Source organism: Cetorhinus maximus, chromosome 12 (assembly GCF_964194155.1).
Source record: "Cetorhinus maximus chromosome 12, sCetMax3.hap1.1, whole genome shotgun sequence".
NCBI classification, from domain to species: Eukaryota; Metazoa; Chordata; class Chondrichthyes; order Lamniformes; family Cetorhinidae; genus Cetorhinus; species Cetorhinus maximus.
In genome coordinates, this window is record NC_135890.1 from 123683139 (window position 1) to 123710372 (window position 27234).

Sequence of the window (27234 nt, forward strand, 5' to 3'; positions counted from 1 at the left end):
AGGAAGCAAGAATGAGCTGGAAGGAGTGGTGTAAATTGGTTTAATTGATGTTTAGTAATAGAAGCTTTGTTTTTTTTTTAAATATACAAAGATTATCAATGATATATTAATTCTATTTTGAATACACAAGCGACTGTGAACATATACCTTGTTCTGGTATAGGGATAAGCATTCCACGACTCCTCTTCAACACGCAGTGCAGCTTTTGGTAATATAGATCTGAACCAGCTGGGGATGTGCATACCAATATGGTATACTTTATGGGTGTACTGCCCAGAGCCACCTGGACCATCATTATAGGGCCTGTTCTCAAGAATTTCCACACCACTCCCTTCTCCACTAGTTTCATCTCTGCTCTTTTTCTGTAAGAGATGAAAAAAATTGAGTAAGAGTTCACATCATATCTTCCCACATAAATACAATGTTTGAAAGCATTTGAAGGCTGTTTGAAATAGTAATGCAAAAGTAGCTAGGAAAGCAGGGGAGCCTCTTTAGATCCAATTATTGTGGCACTGTTTTAATTCATGTAATATTCTGTTAACTAAAGCTTAAGTAGAATGGAAGTAAAACAACAAGTTGCACTTCCATCTTTTGAATGTGACATTAAACTGGCCCAAACTGGCCTTTCAGGTAAATGTAAAAAAAAATCCCATAGCATTGTTCCAAAAAGGCTGTTCTTCTTGGTGTTCTGATCAATATTTATCCCTCAATTTGCATCACTAAAACAGATTATCTGGTCATTTATCATACTGCTGCTTCTGCAATGTTCAAGTACGTAAATTGGCTGCTGTCCTTCCCCAATTACAGCAGTAACTACATTTCAAAATGTACTCAATTGACTGTAAAACACAGAGCCTCCCCATGGTCAAGAAAGGTGCTTTATAAATGCAAATGATTTATTTCTTTAGCCCAATTTGTAAAGTCAGATCAATCCTGCTCTGTAAATCTTGCTAAACAGCTACAACTCCAGCTGGATTAATGCAAAAAGCAAAATAATGCATATATTGTAATAAATTTCTATGCATTACATCATGTTGAAGTCAGAGTTCAGCATCTCATTGGAAGATATATTACAAGATCTTTGAGGCTCTGGGTAAAAGAAAATATCCACATATTCTCAAGCTGTTCATTACACAAACACCCTTAGCAATCACTATTCAAAGTAGTGAAAGATGACTACCAAGTTTACCTGCATAAGAGTATATAAATGCCAGTTCTTTAATTGATTAGAATAAGGAGATCAATGTCTGCGAAAACACACCACATTTCATTTTTAAATGATAGCATCAAAACACTGAGAAATGTAAAGCTTTGAATCCATCCAGAGTTTTGATCGGTATTTTAAGAATACCAAGGTTACAAGTGAAGTATTCAATGATGCACATGTAAATGCAAATAGTTACGCCAAGTAGACAGAACTCCAGGTTTCCAATAAACACAAATTTCAATAATTCACAATAATATTTAAAATGAAATCAATGTTTGAAATCGCTTGGGAGATTTCTTATTCCAAGGCTTTGTCTCCAGTCTGATTAAATAGGCTGTGCTTGGAGTAGTACCTCTGTGCACTGTAGCCTGTCATACTCATATGATCTCTGGTCTAATCTTTGTAAATAAAGGTTTTAGGGAAGAAGCCACTTTATACACCACATGGAACAGAGTGTCAGAATTGGGCAGCTGGGATTGAGTGGATTTTTATTGCTGTAAGAGAGTCAGCAGCTGTAAGAAACAGCACAGAATAATTAAAACTGCAGTCTGCAACTTTCAACAGGACACTGACTGCTGGGTGAGTCAGTATAGCTTTGAATATTCCAGTACCTATATTCCTATAGAGATAAAGGGAGATTTGAGAATGAATTGGAAATTCTTCCAGTCTCAATGGCAGAACAATAAAATTTCTACCGAGTTAAACAAGAAAGCTGAACAAATAAGAGTAGCAACTCTGTTATCAGTGCTGGGGAAAGAGCACTACAAGCTGTATTGCATCCTAGGCCTCACTGTGGAGCAGAAAAGCCAGTCTGGTGAAATTTTGGAGGCCCTGAAAACCCACTTTGAACCCTCCGCAGTTGTTAAACTCATAAACAATATCATGACTCAGGGACAGAAGGAGAATATTGATCAGTAGGTGATTGCACTGAGGCATCTAGCTGAATCTTGAGTTTGGGCAACTGAAGGTTGATCTGATCAGAGATAAGGATTGTCTTAGGAACAAGAGATCCTGCCATGAGAACACATCTGCTGAGAGAAGAGAAACTTACTCCCAAGTATGCCACTGGCATGTGCGGGAGCTCTGAAGTTGCTAATCATCAGCTGAGGAGTATTGATGGGGCTTGCACTATGCTAAGAGGCAGTCCAAGCCTTCCAAGCATGAGACAATAGAGAAAAGGAAGGACAATTCACAAAAGGGCCAACAGAAAGATCAAGGCCAGAGTACAGGATGTAAATATTGCAGAGGATGCCACATGAAAGAAAAAGAATCATGTCCAGTGTGGGGAAAACAATGTTCTACTTTCAAGAAGCAGAACCACTTTGCATGCGTGTGTTTGCTGGAAAAAGAAAAGCAAGCCTATAAAGATGGTGGCTGGAGAGATATCAATCATTCTGAAGAATCACTCTATACCCTAGAATAGGTTGGTACAGTCAAATCTCGAGGTTAAAAAAAAGATTTGAGACTGTTGGAATAATGACTGCAGAAGGAGACCAATCAAGTTAATGTGAAGCGTCAGATAGACACCAGTGCTACGTGCAACATCATGAACTTTGTAGACCTGTATGAAGTTGTTCAAGATGGTGACCCGAAAATGAAGCCATCAAAAGTTCTTTGATGTAATGATACTCACCCCAAGAGGAACAAACTGAGCTGAGAGTCCAATACAATAGGGAGAAAGAAGATCTGCAGTTCCAGATGGTGGACACTAAGCAAAATGCTCACAACTCAGTTGAAACAAGTCAAAAACCCGGACTGGTAACCCTCCATTTACCAGAAGAGGTTTGCAGTGTTTCACACAGCACAAAGCCATTGAATGCTGAACAGATTGTGACAAATTACAAAGATGCTTCACAGGTCTTGGATGATTTCCTGGTGAATATTATCTTGAAGTAGATGAGTGTGTGGGACCAACTCAGCACCTTCCGAGGAGAGTTCCAGCTGCCCTCAAGTCTTGCCTGCAAAACAGGTTAGAGGAGCTTGAAAAGATAGGAATAATCAAGAAAGTGGCAACTCCTGCAGACTGGATTAGTAGCATGGTAGCAGCGAAAAATCTGGAAAGCTTAGAGTGTGCATAGATCCAAAGGACCTCAATAAAGTTTGAAGAACTATCACTAACGTGTACCAACCATTGAAGAAATGTTGCCACAACTCACCAAGACAAAGGTCTTTACTGCTTTAGATGTGAAGGATGGATACTGGTAAGTGAAGTTGGATGAAAGCAGCAGTTTCCTGACCAGGTTTTGGAAACCATTGGGAGGTACAGGTGGTTACGCATGCTGTTTGGCATTTTTACTGTTTAGGAAAAGCATCACAGACAGCATGAGATAGTCAATGATCTCCCAGGAGTGGAAGCGATCGTGAATGATCTGCTAGTTTACGGACGTGGAGATACAATGGAAGAAGCCATCTCAGACTATACTTAGAATCTGAGAAACTCCTAGAGAGAGCTCACCAGATGAACCTGAAGCTGAACAAGAAAAAACTGCAACCGAAAATGACTGAAGTCAAGTACATAGGTCATGTACTGACAGCAAAAGGATGTCACCCTGATCCTGATAAGGTGAGAGCTGTAGCAGAGATGCAGCAACCAACAGAAGTGAAGACAGTGCAACATTTGTAGGATTTGTGAACTACCTAACCAAGTTCTTCTCCAATTTGTCATCAGAGTGTGAACCTCACTGCAAAGGATGTTCATTGGTATTGGGGTGCAGAGTAAGCAGCAGCTTTCATTCACATCAAACTAGTGATGACAATTCCAGTCCTGAGGTACTATGATGTCAACGACCAAGTCACCCTGCAGTGTGATGCCAGCAAGTTGCATTTGCATTCGGAGCATTAATGCAAATGGAACGATGCTACGCCCAGCTTGAGAAACAGTGTGTGGCTATTGTCTTTGTGAGCATTTTAACCAGTAACTGCTTGGGAGAAAAAAAATGATAGTTGAGTCTGACCACAAGGCACTTCAAAACATATTTATCAAACCACTTCTACTGCTCCAAGGCCTTTACAAAGGATGTTACCTCATTTGTAGAGATCACAGAATCTTTAAAATGCATGTGGCGGCGATTTGGCCCATTCCACAGGGATCGGTGTTGGGTCCCTTGCTGTTTGTGGTAAATATAAGCGATTTAGATTTGAATGTAGGAGGGTTGATCAGTAAGTTCGTGGATGACACAAAAATTGGTGGGGTGGTAAATAGTGAGGAGGATAGCCTTTGATTACAGAAGGATATAGACAGGCTGGTCAGATGGGCTGATCAGTGGCAAATGGAATTTAATCCAGTAAGTGTGAGGTAATGCACTTCGGCAGGACAAACAAGGCACGGGAATACACGATGAATGGTCGAACCCTGGGAAGTACCGAGGATCAGAGGGACCTTAGTGTGCATGTCCACCGGTCCCTTCAGGTGGATAAGGTGGCTGAGATGCTTGCCTTTATTAGCTGAGGCATAGAATATAAGAGCAGGGAGGTTATGCTGGAACTGCATAAAACGCTGGTTAGGCCACAGCTGTAGTATTGCGTGCAGTTCTGGAATCCGCATTATAGGAAGGATGTGATTGCACTAGAGAGAGTGCAGAGGAGATTTATCAGGATGTTGTCAGGGCTGAGAGTTTTAGTTATGAGGAGAGATTGGATAGACTGGGGTTATTTTCCCTGGAGCAGTGGAGATTGAGGGGGGACATGATTGAGGTGTATAAAATTATGAGGGCATAGATAGGGTAGGCAGGAAGGAACTTTTCCCCTTGGTGGAGGGATCAATAACCAGGGGGCATAGATTTAAGGTAAGGGGAAGGAGGTTTAGAGGGGATGTGAGGAAGAATTCTTTCACCCAGAGGGTGGCGGGAATCTGGAACTCTCTGCCTGAAAGGGTGGTAGATGCAGAAACCCTCATAACATTTAAGAAGTATTTGGATGTACACTTGCGATGCCATGGCATACAAGGCTATGGGCCTATTGTTGGAAAATGGGATTATAATAGTTAGATACTCGGTTGACTGGCGCACATTCAATGGGCCAAAGGGCCTTTTTCTGTGCTGTAGACCTATGTGACTCTAGCAAGGCCGCATCTGACCGAGGGTGGCATCAAGGAGCCCTAGCAAAACTGGAGTCAAAGGGATAAAAGCAAAATACTGCGGAGGCTGGAAATCTAAAACAAAAACAGAAAATGCTGGAAAAACCCGGTAGGTCTGACAGCATCTGTTGAGAGCGAAACAGAGGTAACGTTTCGAGTCCGTACAACCCTTCTTCAGCTCTGAAGAAAACTCTCCACTGGTTGGAGTCATACCTAGCACAAGGGAAGTTGGCTGTGGTTGTTGGAGGTCAATCATCTCAGCTCCAGGACATCACTGCAGGAGTTCCTCAGGGTTGTGTCCTAGGCCCGACCACCTTCAGCTGCTTCAATGACCTTTCTTCCATCATAAGGTCAGAAGTGGGGATGTTCGCTGATGATTGCATAATGTTCAGCACCATTCACGACTCCTCAGATAATCAAGCAGTCCTTGTCCAAATGCAGCAAGACCTGGACAATTTCCAGGTTTGGGCTGACAAGTGGCAAGTAACGTTCACGCCACACAAGTGTCAGGCAATGACCATCTTCAACAAGGGAGAATCCAGCCATCGCCCCTTGATGTTCAATGGCATTACCATCACTGGATCCCCCATTATCAACATCCTGGGGGTTACCATTGACCAGAAACTGAACTGGACTAGCCATATAAATACTGTGGCTACAAGAGCAGATCAGAGGCTAGGAATCCTGCAACGAGTAACTCATCTCCTAACTCCCCAAAGCCTGTCCACCATCTACAAGGCACAAGTCAGGAGAGTGATGGAATACTCCCCACTTGCCTGGATGAGTGCAACTCCCACAACACTCAAGAAGCTCGACACCATCCAGGACAAAGCAGCCCACTTGATTGGCACCCCATCCACAAACATTCACTCCCTCTACCACCGACGCACAGTGGCAGCAGTGTGTACCATCTACAAGATGCACTGCAAGAATTCACCAAGGCTCCTTAGACAGCACCTTCCAAACCCATGACTGCTGCCTTCTAGAAGGACAAGGGCAGCAGATACATGGGAACACAATGACCAGGAAGTTCATCTCCAAGTCACTCACCATCCTGACTTGGAAATATGCCGTTCCTTCACTGTTGCTGGGTCAAAATCCTCGAGCTCCCTCCCTAACAGCACTGTGGGTATACCTACATCATATGGACTGCTGCAGTTCAAGAAAGCAGCTCACCACCACTTTCTCAAGGGCAACTAGGTATGGGCAATAAATGCTGGCCTAGCCAGTGACGCCCACATCCTGTGAATGAAAAAAATGTACTTATTACTTAGTCTTTTCTTTTCACTTTTCAATAATGCAAAGCTTGTCGTAGGAATAAAAAAAAACCCGTATTATCTATACAACACCTTGAATGGTCACAGGACATCCAAAAATACTTCACAGTCAACAAATCATTCAAGTGTAGTCACTGCAGTTGTGCAGGTAAACACAGCAGCCAATTTGTACACAGCAAGGCCCCACAAACAGCAAAATCAGTTAATCAGTTTTTGGTACTGTCAATTCAGGGATCAATCTTCACCAGGACATTGGAAGTTTAGCCCTAACCTTCTCTGAATTGTGCGACAGGTTTTTCTACAGCCATCTGAGCTGACTGACTTGGTTAAACATCTCATCCAAAATATTCCCCCCTGGACAAAGCAGTTCCTTCATTACTGTACTCAGCCCACATTACATGCTAACATCCTAAACTGACTACCAACTGACTGAAAGGCAAGGGTGCCACCACTGTCGACTACACTCTCCCACCACGCACTCTTTGTCTTTCCCTAACATACGCTAAACCTCTTTGCACACGGTCCATTTTCTGAAGAGAAGGCAGCTTACGTTTGACCCAATGTTCTTTATTGAGTCTACTCCAAGCTGAAATACTCTAAGCGGTGGATTTACAAGGCTATTCTAGCTCTCTTTTTTGCCTTGTTGCACTGCACAGGATTAGAGTCCTGTCCCAAGCACTACTCAAGTCATGGGGGTCACCAGGTTTTAGTGACATGACAATGTTTTTGCAAAATAGCACCAGCACATCACAGCTGACATTATTATGCTGTTATGCAAAGAACTCCAAATGAATATTAGAGAATGAAATCTCATAATCCTTTTAGTACTTGTGTTTAGACAACAAATAGACTTCATATACGATCAAGGCTGCCACTAGTTGTACAGAACAGATGGTAACATATCTTCTGGCCAAACTAATGGCATTAAATTACATGCAATAGGAAACCCAGGGAGCAAGTTCATTTTAATTAAGGGAAATGGTAGTTACTTATAGGCTTCTGTAGAGACAAAGCTCACCATACAGCTCAGCAAACAGGAGCAGCAAATACTGACATATGTGCTAAAGTACAAAAGATTCATTAATGGCTTTATATTGCTTCATGCAGGGACCAAAAGCTTTTACTCACTTCAGTTAAAGCAATGCAGCCACAAGTTGGGCAAAAGGAAGCCAATTTGTCAAATAATTTTGTTAAATTATCTGATGTTAAGATATTGGATCAAATGCAGCAGATTTTTGTTTTATTGTTTAACTTGATATCATGTAGAAATATCTCGAGATGTACACAGTAGAGATTGTCTGGCAACATGGATAGATTCTAGGATGGAGTGAAGGGCCTTGCTTCTAGGGTCTGGGGGTCCTATGGTTGGGTAGGGGAGCGTGTTTCCAGGCAAGAGTGGCGGGATGGTAGGAAAAAGAAGATCCTAGAGGATGGGGTCCTAGGAATTGAACTGAAGGTACTGGGCAGAGGAGGGAACAGCCACACAGAGTTGGGGGTGGGGGGCAGTGCAATGTGGAAGGGTGGCAAGTCTAGGGTGGTAGTCTGGTAGCTGAAGGTTTCATGGAGAGGGCGGTCATAGAAACGGATGAAACAGGTGGCTCAGAGAATGGCAGGGGTCAGGGTCAAGGTGGGAATGAAGACAGTAACGGGAATAGGCTTAGAGAGTACAGAAGACATGTAGAGGGTATGGGTATAGGTGCCAGGCTGAAGTGGGGAGGTTCAAGGGTGATAGAGGGTGGGGGAGGTTGGTGGGTGACAGGGGGAGAGTAGGAGGTGGTGGAGGAGTGAGCCTCGAATGTGACATGCACCATTTTGGTATTCTCAGCTATGCGTTGCTGTCGCACTGAAACTGCATCTCTCAGAGTGGGAGGAGGGTCGTTTTGAACGACCTCGGCAATTGCAGGGCTGTCTCTTTGAGGATAAAGGATACTCCCATAGGATCTGGTTGATGACGGCAGTCTGCTGTCCACAGAGTGCTGCTGAGAAGAGCTACAATGCCACATATGCCTCCACCAGGTCCTAGATTGAGCAGACAATAGGCCTCCTAAAGATGAGGTCCAGATGTTTGGACCTTTCAGGTGGGGTACTCCACTCAGTCTGCGTCCCAGATCATCATTGTCTGCTGTACCCTGCATAACTGCATGTTACAAAAAGGAGATTGTCTTGACTGAGGGGTTTATGGAGGACCGAGATGTCTCCTCTGACAATAAGGACGGTGAACGGGATGGTGCTATCATAGAGCCACATGCAAAGGCCATTGCAAGGGTACAATGAGGCAAACAATCTGATAGCTAACAGGTTCCAGGCAGAGTAAGCTGCTGAGACATGTTCTTTACTCTTTGGTTTGCTATCCTCTGCTGGCTGGCAGCCCCCAGCTCCTTTTTGGTAACGTGCCTTGATACATGATAGTGAATCAAATTGCACAACTTAATGCTGGGGGTTGGATCCTTTGCTTGTGCCAAACTGTGCTGATATACAGAGCCCTGGCGCTAAATGCGCGCATTAGAACCAGCAAAGCACTCCGCTCTCCTCCAAACTCGGGCACCTGTAAGTAGAATTGAGATTTTCCCCATGCCCTCACAAAGTCCGTGTGCCTGGCTACATGGAAGCAACATGAAATCTAACCTTGGCAGGGATGCACTCATGTCTCACTCACACCTGCTCCTAATGGGGGACAGACCTTGCTGAGAGCTCTTTCAGGCACAACCAGATAGATGGGTCCACAGGGAGAAGCAACATGAGAGAGAACACCATTTGGCCCCTCGAAATCGCTCCTCCATGCAGATTGATTAGGGAAGATGGTGCTCCTGTCTCCCGATCGCCTCGTGCCCACAGTAAACCCATATCCCTTAACATCTTTATCACACTGAAAAGTTTTGAGGTTGCTTTGGAGTCCACTCACTGAGAGTGCCTCGGCTGCGTGGGTTGTTGAGTAGTAACCAGTCTGGAGCCTCCAATTGAAGAGACTCCTACAAGCCTTAGTCCTGGTTTGCCTTCGTATTAGTGCAAGAGTGTGATCCGTCATTGTGACCACTCCAGCCAAGGTAAACATCTTTTCTGCATGGACCCTGCTGAGGCCTGTTAGAGTTGCTGATGCTTCACATGGATAGTCTCATAGTCCTCGCCATGGTCCAGCACACAGGCCCATTCTACTCTCTCTCACCTCATGGATTAAGACCCCAGTCTTTCAATGAGCTCCGATGCACTTTGATTGCAAACCCTTTATGTGAGGTCTATTGCCACCCTTGACAAGGTGGTTAGCAGGCCAAACAAATCTCCAAGCGAGGTCTGACAAAGGCTTCGCGCACACCTCTTTCATCTTACACTCAATCCCTCTTGCAGTCAAGGCTAACTTGCCTGTTACCTCTCAAAATGACAAATCACCAAGGACGGCCAGCAACGATTGGAGATGCCCACGAAAGCTTTCTCCAAACATGTCGGCAAGCCTCTGGTTTGTTAGGACGACAGTGTAGCGCTTCACTCTTTTCACCATGAAACTGGAAATAGTGTTCCTTGTCACTCACATGGCCTGTTTAACTCCCGTTGAGTACTCCTTGCATCCATCCACATCTCACATCAGGACACCAGCAGCAGGAGATGCAATGGCCTCACTGGAAACTCTGCGCAGACATCATTCTCAGAACCTGGTGAGCTGCAAGTAATGGATTGCACAATGTGTGCCCAGGCCGCACACTCACAAATGATGTTCAGTGTTTAACCATCCTCACGTTGGAATATTCAGTAATCACAATGTTGATAATGCGATGGAAGTGAATCTATAGGAATTCATTATCGGACTCTGATAGGGGCCCACATTCCAGATCCTAAATGCCTGCGACCATTGAAGCAACGAGCAGCAAGATGGAATCCAGGAAACTTCCAAACTGTGCAAGTGAACATATATTTACAAGTGCCAGAAATGTATACAATGGTTGTACATTGTGCCACCTGTGTGCCTTCCAAACCTCTTTATCTTTCTTTTTCTATCACAATGTCTAGGTGCAACCCCGACATTCACAGCTGAGGTGGAGGCAGCCTGCTGGCTGCAATGCCCTGTTGACTGTGATGACTTTGGCGGGTGTCCTCTGGTGGTCCGAGGCCTTGAGGGCCCTGGCCTACTTAAGGGTTTCCTGCTCAGGTGCAGGTTCACCTCCTTGGCCTGACCTGTTGGAGGTGAAGGGTCACTAGCAGAGGGGAGATGGAGTGGCAGGGCACCCTTGGATTGTCCTGGGATGAAGCCCCCGGGATGCCTGGCTGTCACTCTTGCTTCCAGTGGGTGCCTGATGGCACCTCCCGGACTCCTTGAGGAGAAGGGACACCTGGAGGGGGCCGAGGTGCCCAGTCCCGCTCTCACCTGGCCACTGCTGCACTGCACCCATGGCTAGAGTGACGGAGCGCAGGTCAAAGCACATATCCAGCAGACACTGTGGGTTCTGCTGGACCTGGGGCTCCAAGGCGGCCGCCACCCTTTCCATGGAGGCAGCCAAACACTCGCATGCCGGAGTCACAACATCAGACAGAACGTGGACCGACTCCTCCAGCCTTCGGTCCAGTCTGCGCATGGCCTCTGGCATCTCTGCCTGATGTTCCCCTGTCTGTCTCTGTATCTCCATTGGGTCTCTTATGGCCAAGTCTAGAGGCTCATCATCTGCATGGGGCTGAGCAGGGGCCTGGTCTCCAGCACTCCTCCGAGTGTCAGAGACCTCAGCTGTCACTTCGTCTGCCAGCTGTGGACCCATGTCTGTGACGTGCTCACCAGATTGTGACCCTGAACCTATTGTAAAACATGCACCCACCGAGGTGACAGTATCTGCTCTGGTGGAGGGTGCAGGTGAATCTCGTGATGGTGAATCTTCTGAGGCTTCGGAGACATCCTCCTCAGAGGGTTTGGAAATGGAACTGTGGCTGGTCTCCGTTGTCAGCCTCCCCCTTTTTATCCTTGTAACAAGAATGGAGAAATGGAGGATTTAGTGGATGCCTAAACAGGTTCCTTAAATAAAGCAATGTGTTATTCTGTGGGTGCAGCTGACAACTGCAGACTGGAGGCATCCTTACTGGCTTCCTGGGGGAGTCCTATCTCTCCTTTAGCACAAGCACAGTCCTGCTCCTCCCCGGCTAGCTCAGTGACCTCCTCCTCATACAGGGTGGAAATCGAATGTCTGGAACGCCATCTCTGATCTTTGTCTGCTCCCTCTTATTGTGGGCGTTTTTATCCTGCAGACAGACACAAGGATTGATTGTCATCCCAATGGGTGCATGAGCAGTTTAGGAGCATGCATGCCTATGCCAGCTGCTGAGCCCTCTCAAGTAAGCGATTAACAAGCAGGATGTCCTGCAACTGATAGAAGATTGAGAGCAGGAAGTGAGTGGTAAACATTCAGTGCACACATCCCATCTTCTACTGAGTCCTGCAACCCAAACTCCTGCCCAACATCCCTCTGCACTCACACCCTTACACTGCCTGATGCCCTTACGAGTGTCACTTTGCAGTGAGGAGCTGGTGCCACTTATCCTGGTGGAGACCAGGTTGTTCTTCATCGTTCTTCACTGCTCAGCAGATCTTTGGTGGGCCCCATGGCGCTAACCTCTATTGAAACCTCCACCCAGGCTGTTGTGGTCAGAAGAGAGGGCCTCCTGCTGCCATCCCTGAACGGCCTAGAGTAGAACCTGCAGGGAGCTTCGCTGAATTGTGGAGCCACATGTTGTCTGGTCAGTGACATCCTGGTCTCAGCAGAATCTAAAGTTCCTGGCCTGCAGGCTGCCCTTTAAATATGGCACCTGGACCTTCAACCCCATGGGGTCATGGCGGGGATGCCGACCTCTTGCCCACTCCACCACAAGATTCGGCAAGCTCCTTGTGGATGCACATGTAAAGCTGAACAGCTGAAGATCGCATGTGGTCAGTCACCTTACCCTCAGCAGAAATCACTCCCACTTCCCTGACCACCACCCAACTTAGATTCCAGCCACTGCTCCCAAGCAGCAGGCTAACTGGTGACACAACTGCAGCTCAAATATCATGTGTCCCAATTAACTCTGGCCCGTAGGGAAGTGCCTGGCTTTTAAGTCCTTTTTGCCCTCTGCAACACAACGCAATGATTCAATGTCCTCTACCAAAAGTGTGCCAGTTTTGCTTGGAAAATGACACATTTTAAAGATACATTTCTGGATGGATACCTATTTTCACTGAGGCAGCACATATACACTCATAAGCTTCAAAAACCACTGTCTGAGCTTATATTGTGCACCATTATTCTATAGGTGACGTGAAATCATCAGCCTAGCAGAACTTGGGTTAAGACGTAAATGCAAAAGCCAAAAGAATGTAATTTCATAGCTAAACCCATAGGTATCTAAAAAGATGCAGAATTATCATAGAACAAAACTTTTTAACCCTTTAACAGTGCTCCACATATACTTTCTTAATGAAATAAGTGGCTGAGCATCTTTGTTCTTATTTTTCAGTTTATGAATTATTTCCCATTTCCCTTCATGCTGGCTCAACTCTTTGAATGCGATTCAAACACAATCCTGACCATCTCCAGGGCTCTGCTCACCTCCAGCCATCAGTTTCATCCAAGTAATCATTAAATTGTTTAAGAGCTAAGGCAGAGTGGAAGCAGACAACGTTATGGAGCTAGAAATAGACTGTCTTTGTGATAGGATGATATAAAGTTTGACACTCAAGCAGAGGTCAAGCGGGATGGAACAAGGCAAGGTACCAAAGCAGTAGGCGGAGATACCAAGGTTTGGGCAGGGCAGCTGGTGCAAAATGTGGGCAGGAAGGCTAAAGCAATGATGTCAGCGCAATCATGCACAATAAGAACATGGATGGCAAAGGTCTTCATGTTCATGCGTGAACCCATATCCTGGCGTGAACTGAGTGGATGGGTGGTGATTATTGGTCCATGGCAGAATTCAAGGGTACAGTGGTGTGTGGTGTGAGCAGGATGGGAAAGTTGGCAAGATTAACCCGAACAGACAAGTAAGATCGGTGAGAGGTGGAAGATACGACAATTGGGATTGCTCTCAAGGAGGCAGCCACAAATACATCAATTTACCATTCAAAGAATACTAAAGAGACACAGAAGGTAGGCATAGATTTATCCAAGAAACATTTAAACTTAGAACAAGAGAGTGGGAAAATAGAGAAATAGTGATGGACTGACATAGAAATTGGGGAGCAAGGTGTCCAGGGAAGAAGGTGAAATGTAGCATGACTGGGTAACAGGGAGTGGACGAAAGAGAGAAGGAACCACAGCAGCAAAGAAGAAAAAATGGGAGATAAAAGTAATGGGAGAAAACATAAGGCGCTACGAGCCTGGGAGTCCCCTTGAGGGGCAGAGAGGCAGACTGAAGCCCCAGTAGCATTATCCCATCATTGCTAACCTACACTGGCTCTCCATTCACAATGAGTGAAGTTAAAATCCTCTTTGGCATATCAGAAGGACAAGGGCAGCAGACACATTGGAACACCACCACCTGGAAGTTCCCCTCCAAGCCACTCACCATCCTGACTTGGAAATATATCGCTGTTGCTTCACTGTTGCTGGGTCAAAATCCTTCCCTAACAGCACTGTGGGTGTACCTACACCACATGAACTGCAGCGGTTCAAGGCAGCAGCTCAGCGTGACCTTCTCAAGGGCAATTAGGGATGGGCAATAAATGCTGGCCCAGCCAGCGACACCCACATATCACATGAATGAGTTTTTTAAAATCCCTCCATAGTGTAAGGAACATATCTTTTTATTTCTGTCGGACTGTGGATTAGAATTACAATCAGTAATTCAGTTTAGGAAACATTTCCACTGAGACGAGAGCTATATACGATGTTGCAGTCCTGGAACAGAGTGTGCCATGAAAGTGAGGATGGTGCTGGAAAGAAGTCTTGGACCAACGGAGCTGCCTGACAACAGCATTTTAATTGGCTCCTGACCAGCTGACCAAGGTTGTGTGTGAAGAGCAGGGCAACAGAAAGCTCCTGGCCTGGAAAGAAAAAAGATCTAAAATCTCTTTTCCTCATATCTCTATAACCTGCTCTCTCTTTGCGAGGAAACCCCTGCAAAAAGGAAAGGGGAAAACCACTGTTAGAGCCATTGAAAAGCAAGTTCTCAACCAGTGAACTAAATACTGCAAGTGCTGGAAGACCACCTCATGTCATTAACAAGAACTGAAAGGAATTTGGAAGACATTGATCAAAATCAACCCATCAAATCCTGTGCTCCGGATTGGTGCTTCTGAACTGTTCATCCCATCCTTAAAATCCATGTTTTGTACGTGGTGCGAGAGAGTGCGAAAGCGAGAGAGTGCGAGAGCAAGCGAGAGCGAGAGGGCGAGAGCGAGAGGGCGCGTGCGAGAGCGAGAGGGCGCGAGCGAGAGAGGGCGCGAGCGAGAGAGGGCGCGAGCGAGAGAGGGCGCGAGCGAGAGAGGGCGCGAGTGCGTGCGAGGGCGCGAGCGAGAGAGGGCGCGAGTGCGTGCGAGGGCGCGAGTGCGTGCGAGGGCGCGAGTGCGTGCGAGAGCACGTGAGGGTGCGAGCGCGAGAGGGTGCGAGCGCGAGAGGGTGCGAGCGCGAGAGGGTGCGAGCGCGAGAGTGCGAGCGAGTGCGTGCGAGAGAGTGCAAGAGAGTTTGCAAGAGTGAGAGTGCAAGTGCGAGAGAGTGCGAGAGAGTGAGAGTGTGAGTGCGAAAGAATGAGAGTGCGAGTGCGAGAGTGTGCGAGTGCGAGAGAGTGCGAATGCGAGAGAGTGCGAATGCGAGCGAGTGCGAGAGAGTGCGAGTGAGAGAGAGTGCGAGTGTGAGTGAGTGAGAGAGACAGAGAGAGAGAGAGTGAGTGTATATAGGATTTAAGGGGGTGGAGTTTATAGTGTTAGAAGATAGCAGATCATATTTCTTTCTTTTGCTACTGGTTAACAACAGTTTGTTCAATAAACAGTTATTTACTTTATTAAGTTTACAAATCTGGTGCTCGTACTCTGTTAACCTAAATTAAACAATTAGGTAGAATTGGGACAATGTGGTGGTTTGGTCAAACTTTTCACATTTGTCACGGCTTGGGGACCAGTCAGGCTTGATGTTACAGTGCACTATCCCCAGTGAGTCGTGACAATAACTCCAGTGTAGTTTGCAACCTTGAATATTCTCCAGTGATGTTCCTCGGCTTCTACTCTACCTCCATTCCATAGTTTGATGTCAGAGCTTTTAGCCAGCTAGCTCCCCACCTTTGAAATTCTTAAAAGCCATCTCTTCAATCAAGTCTTAAGTAATATTCAATCAAATTTTCAGTTATCTGTCCTAAACCTTCCACTGGCTCACCACCCAGCCCTTGTTTGCTCTGTGAAGTGCTTAGAGACATCTTTCTAACCAAAGGCACAATATAAATTCAAATTCTTGGTATTTAGCTAGTGAAAGCTTGTGAAATATACAGTATTGTTGAGATTGGAAAAAAGGAAAAAGTAGAGTTCCTGTGGTCTGTTACAAGGATACTGGAATGAGACTATACTGTAGTTCCATTACAACAGTGATTGCCTTCAGAAGTATTTCATAGGCTGTAAAGCAGTTTGAGATGTCATGAGGTTGCTAAAGGTCTCTATAAATGCAAATCATTCTATCTTATTTCTTCACTTGCAAACTGAACCCAATCCAAACAAACGATGCTGTCCTGTGTACTATGGAAAATACATTCAACAGATTCCACAGACTAAATCACTGGCTGAAATGCAACTGTCAAATATGATTTGCTAACCATCATAACAACTCCCTGGCGTTAGAAGTTGCAGTAATACAGCAGGTGGTACTGGGACACCCATCACTCAGTACTGCCTCACTTATGTCAGGAAGGTTAGTCAGGTCGTCAGCATCCACACTTGAAAGCCAGCATAGGAATGTACCAAAAGAAAGACTTGCAGTTATTCAGCACTTTATACCCATCGGAAATCTCAAAGCACTTTACAGTCAATGAGGTGCTTTTTGAAGAATAGTCACTGTTGTATCGCAGGAAACATGGCAAGTCAATTCGCAAACTCCCACAAAACAGCATTATGATAATGATCAAATAATGTGTTTCTTTTCTGTGATGTTGATTAAGAGTTAAATATTGGCCAGGGCACCAGGAATAACTCGCCTGCTCTTCGAAATAGTGCTATTGGATAGTACTAGAGCATTCCCAGCAAAGGTAGAACCCACAGAGCTCAGCAGACACATACCATAAACACAGGAAGCAACATCATGGACTTCTTCCATCAAGAAATTGTGTGAAGAAGAGAGGGGGAATAAAATAAAATAAGGAAAATAACCAGAGCAACCAAGACAGATGATTAATTTGAAATCACCGGGCATCCTACAAACAATCCCTGTCCACCAAGTAATAGTCTGCAGCACTGTCAGAAGCATGGTTAGATTTTAGTCTTCTTTCTGTACCTGTTGGACACTTATCTCATTACTCTTGACCTCAAGAGATGTACTTAATTCTTTAGAATCGCGACTAAGAATATGACTGAAATATCTGAGATTGGCCTGGAAACTTTGATTTCACAGAATGAGAAATAATCACAGCAGCAAAGTGATTAGGTTTCAGATGCATTGAAAAATATCCTGCATTACTTGTGAAAAGAATATTAAAAAGTTCATAAGGTCTCATTGACAAGTGACCTTTCCTGGCACTCTGATGGGATGCCAGGATCAGTGGTACATGTTGGAAGATCTGTGACAAACAAATTTAAAGGCTGGTCCCATTGCTTTCTTCACTGCTGTCTGCAATGCAACTACCACAAGTCAGAGTACAGAATTCAAGCATGAATTATAGACTAAAAGCTACAACGATTTACATCTTTATACCCAGAGTAATGGTGCCTGCAGAATAGCTGAGTAAATAGTTGTGGCACAGATTGAGCTGCAGAGCCTTCTACTATTCAGATATATTCTCGAGTGTCTCAAGTTTTCTATTAGATACGTTACACCCTTCCAACCTTAACATCTAATATAATAATTTTAGATCTTAATTACTGCTCCCATTCTCTCTCGGACAACAGAAGCTGTTAATGGAGGACTACTGCACCAAAGCCACCAGAACAAAGGAAACTATGAAGGATGAGGGGCAAGTTGCTGTGGTGGATTGGGAAAATACACACAAAAAAAATCACGGTAGGCAGGCGATGGCTAGTATTTAAAGAAGCATTGCATGGTCTACAACAAATATACATTCCTCTAATACACAAAAATACAACAGGAAAGGTGAATCATCAACCATCGTTAAAAAAAGTTAAAGATTGCATTAGGTCAAAGGAAGTGGCTTATAAAGGTTGCCATAAAAAGTGGTACACCTGAGAATTGGAAGCAATTTAGAACCCAACAAAGGAAGGCCAGGAAACTGATAAAGAAAGGGAAAAGAGAATATGAATGCAAGCTAGCGAGAAATATAAAGGCAGACTGTATAAGTTTCTTTAGGCCTGTGAAAAGAAAAATATTAGCTAGGACAAAAGTGGGTCCATTACAGGCAGAGACAAGAGAATTTATAATGGAGAACAGGGAATCGCGGAGAAACTAAACAATTACTGAGCCTGACTTCACAGAGGAAGATACAAAACATCTCCCAAAAATACTAGGGGACCAAGGGACTTATGAAAATAAGGAACTGAAAGAAATTAGTATTAAAAAAGAGATAGTACTCAAATATTTCTTAAATGGTGAGAGGTTGGGAAGTGTTGATGTCCAGGGGGATCTGGGTGTCCATGTTCATAAGTCATTGAAAGCTAACATTCAAGTACAACATGGAATTAAGAAGGTGAATGGTATGTTGGCCTCCATTACAAGGAGATTTGAGTACAGGAGTAAAAGATGTCTTGCTGCAATTATATAGAGCCTTAGTGAGATAACATCTGGAGTATTGTGCAGAGTGTTGGTTTCCTTTTCTAAGGGAGGATATACTTGACATGGACGGAATGCAATGGAGGTTCACCAGACAAATTATTGGGATGGTGGGATTGTCTTATGAGGAGAGATTGAGGAAATTGAGTCTGTATTCTCTAGAGTTTCGAAGAATGAGAGGTGATCTCATTGAAACTTACAAAATTTTACAGGGTGTAACAGGGTGGATGCGGATAGGATGGTTCCCCTGGCTGGTGCATCTAGAACAAGGGTACACAGTCTCAGAATAAGGGGTGAGCCATTTAAGGCTGAGATGAGGGGGAATTTCTTCACTCAGAGGATGGTGAAGCTTTGGAATTCTCTACCCTAGAGGGCTGTGGAAGCTTAATCATTGAGCATATTGAAAACAGAAGTCAATAGGTTTCTGGATACTAATGACATCAAGGGATATGGGGATAACACAGGAAAGTGGCATAACAGGTAGATGATTAGCCATGATCTAAATGAATGACAAAGCAAGCTTGAGTGAATGGCCTACTCCTGCTCCGATGTTCCTAAGTAGGGGTGGTGGGGGGTGGAGGCAGGTGGTGTGGGCTGGGGGTGGTAGGTATGTGTTGTGGCTTGGTGCTGGAGGTTTGGAGATTCACTATTGGTACACATTGGCAGGGTGTCTGTATCCCTGGGGTTGCTCTGTCTTTCTGCGCTACATTCCCAGGTCATGGAAGCCCTCCTCTGAGCCAGATTTTCCTTGCTACCCTCTCCCTCTGCTATTGCTGTAACCATTCATACCTCTTGTGGTCCCAGCTTTTGTTTCTTTACTTGTTTCATTACCATCATCCCTTTCCTTAAACTCCTGATAGCTAGTTGGTGAAAAATGAAATCAGAGCCAGAGTTTAGAGCCAAGCACATCTGTGCAAAAGATAAGGCTGAAGCATTCACAACAAGCTTCAGCCAGAAGTGCCAAGTGGATGATCCATCTCGGCCTCCTCCGGAGGTCCCCAGCATCACAGATGCCAGTCTTCAGCCAATTCGATTCACTCCACGTGATATTAAAAAAAACAACTGAAGGCACTGGATACTGCAAAGGCTATGGGCCCTGACAACATTCCAGCAATAACATTGAAGACTTGTGCTCCAGAACTTGCTGCACCCCTAGCCGAGCTATTCCAGTACAACTACAACATTGGCATCTACTCAGCAATGTGCAAAATTGCCCAGGTATGTCCTGTACCCAAAAAGCAGGACAAATCCAACCTGGCCAATTACCACCCCATCAGTCTACTCTTGATCAACAGTAAGTGGTGAATCAGCCGCTATCAACATCCTGGGGGTTACCATTGACCAGAAACTGAACTGGACTAACCCTACAAATACTGTGACTACAAGTGCAGGTCAGAGGCTAGGAATCCTGCAAGTAACTTAGTATGCAGGTACAGCAAGTAATTAAGAGGGCTAATAGAATGCTACCCTTTATTATGTGAGGGATTGAACATATAAGTAAGGATGTTCTGCTTCAGTTATACAGGGCATTGGTGAGACCACACCTCGAATGTGTGCAGTTTTGGTCTCCTTATTTAAGGAAGGATGTAAGTGAATTGGAGGTGGTTCAAAGGAGGTTTACTAGATTGATACTTGGAATGAGTGGGTTGTCTTATGAGGAAAAGTTGGACAGACTGGGCTTATTTCCACTGGAGATTAGAAGAGTGAGGGATGATTTGATTGAAGTATACAAGGTCCTGAATGGCCCTGACAAGGTGGACGTCAAAAGGACGTTTACTCTTGTGGGTGAGTCCAGAACTAGGGGGCACTGTTTTAAAATTAGGGGTCACCCTTTTTAGGACAGAGATGGGGAGAAATTTTTTCTCTCAGAGGGTTGTGTGACTTTGGAATTCTCTGCCTCAGGTGGTGGAGGAGGCTGGGTCATTGAATATTTTTAAGACAGAGATAGATTTTTGTTAGGCAAGGGAATCAAAGGTTATCAGGGTTAGATGGGAATGTGGAATAAAACCACCTGCTTCTATCATTCTCCAATGTCTTCAGCTCAGCTAAGAGAAAGATAAAGATAAAACGGAGTTTTATTCTGGTGTATAACACTCTACCCCCAGAACTCATCTCACCTGTTTTCCCTTTTTATGCATACCAAATGGGTATTTGGTTTTTTAACTAATAATTACCACTTAAACTCCTTGAGAGTTAATTTTTTCCTTCCCCAACACCCACCACCAATGCACAGTAGCAGCAGTGTGTACCATCGACAATGCAGGAATCCACCAAGGCTCCTTAGACAGTACCTTCCAAACCCACGACCACTCATCTGGAAGGACAAGGGCAGCAGACACATGGGAACACCATCACCTGGGAGTTCCCCTCCAAGTCACTCAGCATCCTCACTTGGAAATATATCACCGTTCCTTCATTGTCACTTGGTCAAAATCCTGGAATTCTCTCCTTAACAAGCTGTACCCACACCACATGGACTGCTGCAGTTCAAGGAGGCAGCTCACCTTCTCAAGGGCAACTAGGGATGGGCAATAAATGCTGGCCTAGCCAGTGACGCCCACATCCCATGAATGGATAAAAAACATAGCCCTCACCCCTGTATCATTAAGTGTCTCTTTATATCTGCTCAAGTAACAACTGAATCAATGCCCTCCACCTGCATGCAGCTAACCACAATTGATACACAATTAACACCTTGTGCCTTGCACCAACATCCTTTTTGTCATCTAATCTCTTCTGTCCTCCATACTTCCTTTTCTCCTGACCTTCTTTCCCTGCCTCTTTACTTGCTTAAAAACTCTAATATCTTCCAGTTCGGATCAAAGCTCATTGACCTGAAACAAACTTTGTTTTTCACTTCACAGATGCTCTCTTGCCTGCTGAGTGTTTCCAGTATTTTCTGCCTAAATTGTAGAGTGCGATGGGTTTAGGAAGCCTCAGCCAGACTACGTGTTGGAGTACCTCTTGATAAGCTTTTTGTAATGCACTGAATTCCAAATGTCCTTTGTTCTAACTAAGCGAATACCAAGTCCTACAGATACAGTCACTAATCAACCTCTGGAGAACGAGGAAGTCACAACACATTCAGAGGCTGTTACATTCATATTGCAACTTATATGGCTTCTTGTGCATGGTATCTTGCAGCTTTAGAAGTCTATGTCCAAGTCGAACAGCCAAGTCACAGCACTGTGTTGTTCGGTGGATTGCCTTGAATCCTGCAGCGATTTTTTGGCAGCCACATTCACTCACAATGTGGTGAACAGGCTGATCTAGGTGACCACAGTCACATGCTGGGCTGTCTTTGGAATTCCATTTGTGGAGGGGGTGCGAAGTTTTTGCATGAAGAATGTGGATCCTGTTGAGTGTAGACCACAGTTTTTATGGGAGGTTAAACCCTGGAGTTTGTACTATCCAATCACTCACCAGATCTTTGTTGGCGATATGGTGCCAGTCCAGAGGTTGGTTTTGTTCTTTTTGTCAAGACATTCATTGTCCAAAGCATTCGCAGATCTCCAAAAGAGTTGGCATGATTTGAGTCATATATTTGGCGGTTTCTGAAGTTCTTCATGGATTGGTAGTACTGGGTTGGCTTTAATGCGGTCAAACTCTTTCAGAATTTTTGCCTTCTAATGCTTTCCAGCTTTAACATTGCATTTTTATACCTGCATTCTACATATAAGCTGAGTTTGAACTAATGTCATCATTTTGACATAAAACCATAATTTTAAAGCTGTATAGTGCTCTGCTTGAGAAACCCTGGCCAGTGGGGCACCATGGAAATGTCCAAGACCTGGAAGAAGGTTATTAGCCACTAGCACGAGAACATGGAGATATGACGAAGAGTTAAAAAAACTTGGACACTACAACCTTGAAAACTGGGTGACTGAGATAACCTTATATACAAGGCATTGAATGTAATATCAAAGCTTGACTAGGAGCAATATTGCAGACTAACCATGACTGTAGGACAAGGTGACATAGGAATAAAATGGTAAACAGCAAGTTCAGGACTGATGTCAGAAAGTGCTTCAAATGGAATGATCAATACTTGGAATAGTGTTCCTGGGTTGGGGGTGGAAGAGGAGTCAAGAGGCGGTCAGGCGCTGTGATGGGATGAGTATAGATTTCTAGAGCAGGAATAACTAGCCGTGTCTTCCTTATTCTGTACTTATCTCTGTGCTTTTTATGATGCAGGTTCTCTCTGTGACTTTCACACTGTGAATTCTGAATACCAACTGAGTAATCTGAGTGACGAGCTAAGTTTTGACCATTAATATCAAAGCAAAATACTGCAAATGCTAGAAATCTGAAATAAAAGCAGAAAATGCTGAAAATACTCAGCAGGTCTGGCAACATCTGTGGAGAGAGAATCAGAGTTAACGTTTCTGAAACGTGGCTCCCGAGGCAGGTAGCACGAATCGGGAAATTTCCAGCTTGCTGCACCCACCTCAGGGGGAAGTGCCCTGTCAGACCTGATTTTTGCTCTGGAGTGGGCAGGTGCAGGATGAAGTCAGGCCCGCCACACCCGGATGTAGATTGGAGGTGGCCACAGGGGCTGCCGAATGGCAAGACAGGCTGTTTAAAAAACCTGCCTCCATTCTCTGGGACTTAATCCCAGTTGTTTACTTAAATTTTACACATCATCCCCCTCCTCCGCGTGCCAATTCCATGCCAACCAATGCTCCTTACCCAGCTCCCTGGCACCTTATAGCATTAAGTTGGCATGGAGGCTAACTCAAGCCAAATTGCTCACCGCACTTAACCCTTACACCCTCTAAGCCAACTCATCCAGTATCCACCACGGGCAGACCTCACAAGCCATGTTGAGATGAAATAAAATAAAGGTCTAAATATCTAATACAGCTTTTACTTTATTTAAATTTTATTTCATGTCCATTCAAAACTTTAAATGCCCCTCAACTACTTCATCCTTTATAAAAACAGACTTGTATTCATAACCCTAAATCAAAGACAGCTAATCCTTTAATAACCTCTAAGCTGTCAATCAAACTGAATTTAGGACCACCTGGTGGGATATTTGTAGGTTGTTGAATGCAGCCAAGTGTTAATAATGATAGCCCTTGTAATAATATCAACAAACAATTATTGTAACTGCTAGAACAGGTTTTTCAACTCTCAATGGCACAGACAGGCTGTGTTTTAAATATTGAACTTAACAGTTGACCTTATCTGCCCTTCCTGGACATTTACATCTTCTTTAAAAATTTGTCACTCCCACATTGTGGGTTACGGTGCTTGTGACAGGGAAAATGGGCTCTGTCGGAAATGGGGATGGAACTTACAACTCTGGGTGCTATGTGGCATTTTTAAAGATTCGAGGAGTCTCCACAACTCTGCAAAAAATCTAGCCTGTTAACTCTGTTTCATTCTCCACAGATGTTGCCAGGCCTGTGTATTTCCAGCATTTTCTGTTTTTATATCAGCTCTGACCATGATTTTCCTCAGGAGGAGGAGAGAGATAAAGAAGTGAATGAGTCAACCTCCAACAGAACAACTGAATGAAGCTTCAAAACAGGCAACTTGCCTGCTCTTTCTCATCAGAAAATGAACTGTCATGTGTGGAGTGACAGGAAGGAGTTACTTAAGGCTACAATAATGGAGAGGCAAATTAGTCAAAAAACAATCACTTTAAAAAAAGTAGTGTCCTACACAGTGAAAGAGAAGGAATGAAACCTGACCCAAGGTCTTGTTCTATGATTCAAATCACTCCTGCAGACTGTGGCCAATCCTATTCCTTTATTAGCTCTGGCAGTTAATTCATTACCCAGTAAACTGCTTTCAGCACTTCTGCCTTCCAGCATTTCCTTTTATGATCGACGCATTCCAGACAAGATAGTGCTCCAGCATTTATTTAACATTGACAGTAGACGCAAAAAACGCTTTTACAGCCAGTGCGAGGAATGCAAGGGAATGTTGCTGTCAAAATAATAAATTCTAAATTTCTCAATCTATTAGTGAATTGATTACCTCATCAAATGTTCGATTCACCATGTTAACATGAAATTATTCTCATCTTTGATTCAAACATGTTTTGCATATCAGAACATTGGGATGCTATTTTAGGACAGTAGGTTGGCCTGCTTACTCGCAGGAAGCAGATAGATCACAGGTATAGGCACATTTCTGTACCAACGTCAGTTACTATGACAACGTGACTACATCAGCAACCCATCCTTGGTTCATTTAGCTGAAGCTAACCTTAGACAGTTGGATAGCAACACTGCACACAAATCATTGTCAATATGACACTGTATGTCGTCATTGGTAACCATGGTCCCCAGAGCTGAGGTTTCCTTGTGCCCCTTAAGGTATAATGTATATAACTCCACGCAAAGCTTAAAATGATTAAAACTCCTTCTCTTAAAAAAAGTTATTTCATACGCCACAATAAAGGAAACTTAAAACTGACAGAAAATCAGAAAGACAACTTGAATTTCTGTAGCACCTTTCACATCCTCAGGATGTTCCAAAGCGCACTGCAGCCAATGGAGCTGTGCTCCTTCCCAGATATAAGAGTATGGGATACCCAGGAATGAATGCTAAAGATTTAGGGAGGGGAAGGGGACAGCCAGTTGAATTTATGTTGGGACCACTGACACAGTCATGAACAGATTTGAGGTCCTGCAAAGGGACTTCAAAAAATGAAGACAAAAGAAATACTTGCATTTTTATAGCACCTTTCATGATCTCGGGATGTCCCCAAGCACTTTACAGCCAATTAAATACTTTTTTGAAGTGTAGTCAGTGCTTAATGTAGGAAACATGGCACCATTTGGTGGTACACAGCAATATCCCACAAAGAGCAATGTGATTACAAGATGATAATCTGTTTTAGTAATGTTGATTGAAGGGTAAATATTGGGCAGGATACCAGAAGAGCGCCCCTGCTCTTCTTCAAAATAGTGTCCAAGGGATCTTTTATGTCCATTTCAAAACACTAACTTTCTCCTTTCTTATTGGTTATGTTCTGTTATTATCTGCCAATCATATTATGCAAATTCCTCCATTACAACTTCCTAAATCACCTATCAAAAAAACTTGGCTTAATTTCAGCAAAAGAAAATTCAAGTTAGATCCAGCAATAATTCCTCCCCCATTCTACTGTACCTGAAAAAGAAATAGAAAGCATAAAATAATAAACAAAATACAATATTTACAGAACTACCTAGAATCTTTGTGTAAACAAGCACCCATCCCTCCCAACAATCAGGAGGTACTGAGGCTGGGGCCTCTCACTTCCTGATGCCATCCCTGCTATCGACTCTGTAAACAAAATGTGCACATATACAGAGTCCATTTCTGATCTGAAAGATTATAATTCACCGGGATGCACACTATTGTGGCTTCTCTCAGTCTGTGAGGATTTGGTTCCGTCACTCCGTAGCTTGGATTGTTACTCAAATGAAGAGTAAATGAAAAGTGAGGGCAAGGAGATAAGTGAGCAATGTATGAGCAAGAGAAAGAACAATACAAGCAGAGAGAGACGGGCATGGGGGGCAGGGGCCGGCAGAGGGGGGGAACGGAGGCCGGCAGAGGGGGGGAACGGAGGCCGGCAGAGGGGGGGAACGGAGGCCGGCAGAGGGGGGGAACGGAGGCCGGCAGAGGGGGGGAACGGAGGCCGGCAGAGGGGGGGAACGGAGGCCGGCAGAGGGGGGGGAACGGAGGCCGGCAGAGGGGGGGGAACGGAGGCCGGCAGAGGGGGGGGAACGGAGGCCGGCAGAGGGGGGGAACGGAGGCCGGCAGAGGGGGGGAACGGAGGCCGGCAGAGGGGGGGAACGGAGGCCGGCAGAGGGGGGGAACGGAGGCCGGCAGAGGGGGGGAACGGAAGCCGGCAGAGGGGGGGAACGGAGGCCGGCAGAGGGGGGGAACGGAGGCCGGCAGAGGGGGGGAACGGAGGCCGGCAGAGGGGGGGAACGGAGGCCGGCAGAGGGGGGGAACGGAGGCCGGCAGAGGGGGGGAACGGAGGCCGGCAGAGGGGGGGAAACGGAGGCCGGCAGAGGGGGGGAAACGGAGGCCGGCAGAGGGGGGAAACGGAGGCCGGCAGAGGGGGGAAACGGAGGCCGGCAGAGGGGGGAACGGAGGCCGGCAGAGGGAGGCAAGCAGGCAGACAGAGAACCAGGCAGAAGGCTAGGCTGGGGGAGACAATGCTCCATGGCTGAAAAAAGTATAAAATTGAATCAAATTGCATCCTATCTATCCGTTTCAAGTATATGGACAGCAGTCTTCATCAATGTCTGTCTCAATGAGAGGCTTTATTGAACTGAATAGAAATGGCAGCCTACAGTGACTTTGCCTCACGGCAGAATCATGAAACTACAGCAAGTCAGATGTGACATCAGACTGCTTACATTTCACAACCCAAACATCCCAATTTCTATATCGAACAAAAGATACAAACATCCTACTTTTCATAGTGGACAAAAGACACATTTACATGCACAATCCTGTGTGACTGTGAGGTACCCAAATTATCCACTATACACCGACTGTTCTCATGCATTGACAACTGTTTGTTCTACTTGTCAGTCTTTGCACATGCATTGCACAGATAGTCTTTAAATCATGCAGGTTTCTTAATGGAATGCGTACATGCTGACATTGGCTGTTCGTCTGGGCGATGGTCCTTGTCTGGAGAGTGTCAGTCCCATGGCCCTCGTTGCCTTGGTGACTGTTGTTGTTCCACTGCAGTTGTTGGAGACTCGTGGTCCTCTGGGAATGATGGTCACTCTGTACTCAGTACAGCTGGTGAGATCTCTTCAGCGCTTTATTTAGATCCTTTGGGTCTAAGCACGC

At 44.9% G+C, this 27234-nt stretch overlaps 1 protein-coding gene across 3 annotated transcripts in view; it reads right to left on the minus strand.

The window, feature by feature from the left end:
• The window catches only part of pitpnm2 (phosphatidylinositol transfer protein, membrane-associated 2), a 314925-nt gene that overhangs the window by 108593 nt on the left and 179098 nt on the right, over positions 1-27234 (minus strand). For all 3 annotated transcript variants that reach the window (XM_078554574.1, XM_078554573.1, XM_078554572.1), the window contains exon 3: positions 148-362. In XM_078554574.1, coding sequence (XP_078410700.1) covers positions 148-362 — 215 coding nt within the window. The remainder of the gene's footprint in view (positions 1-147; positions 363-27234) is intronic.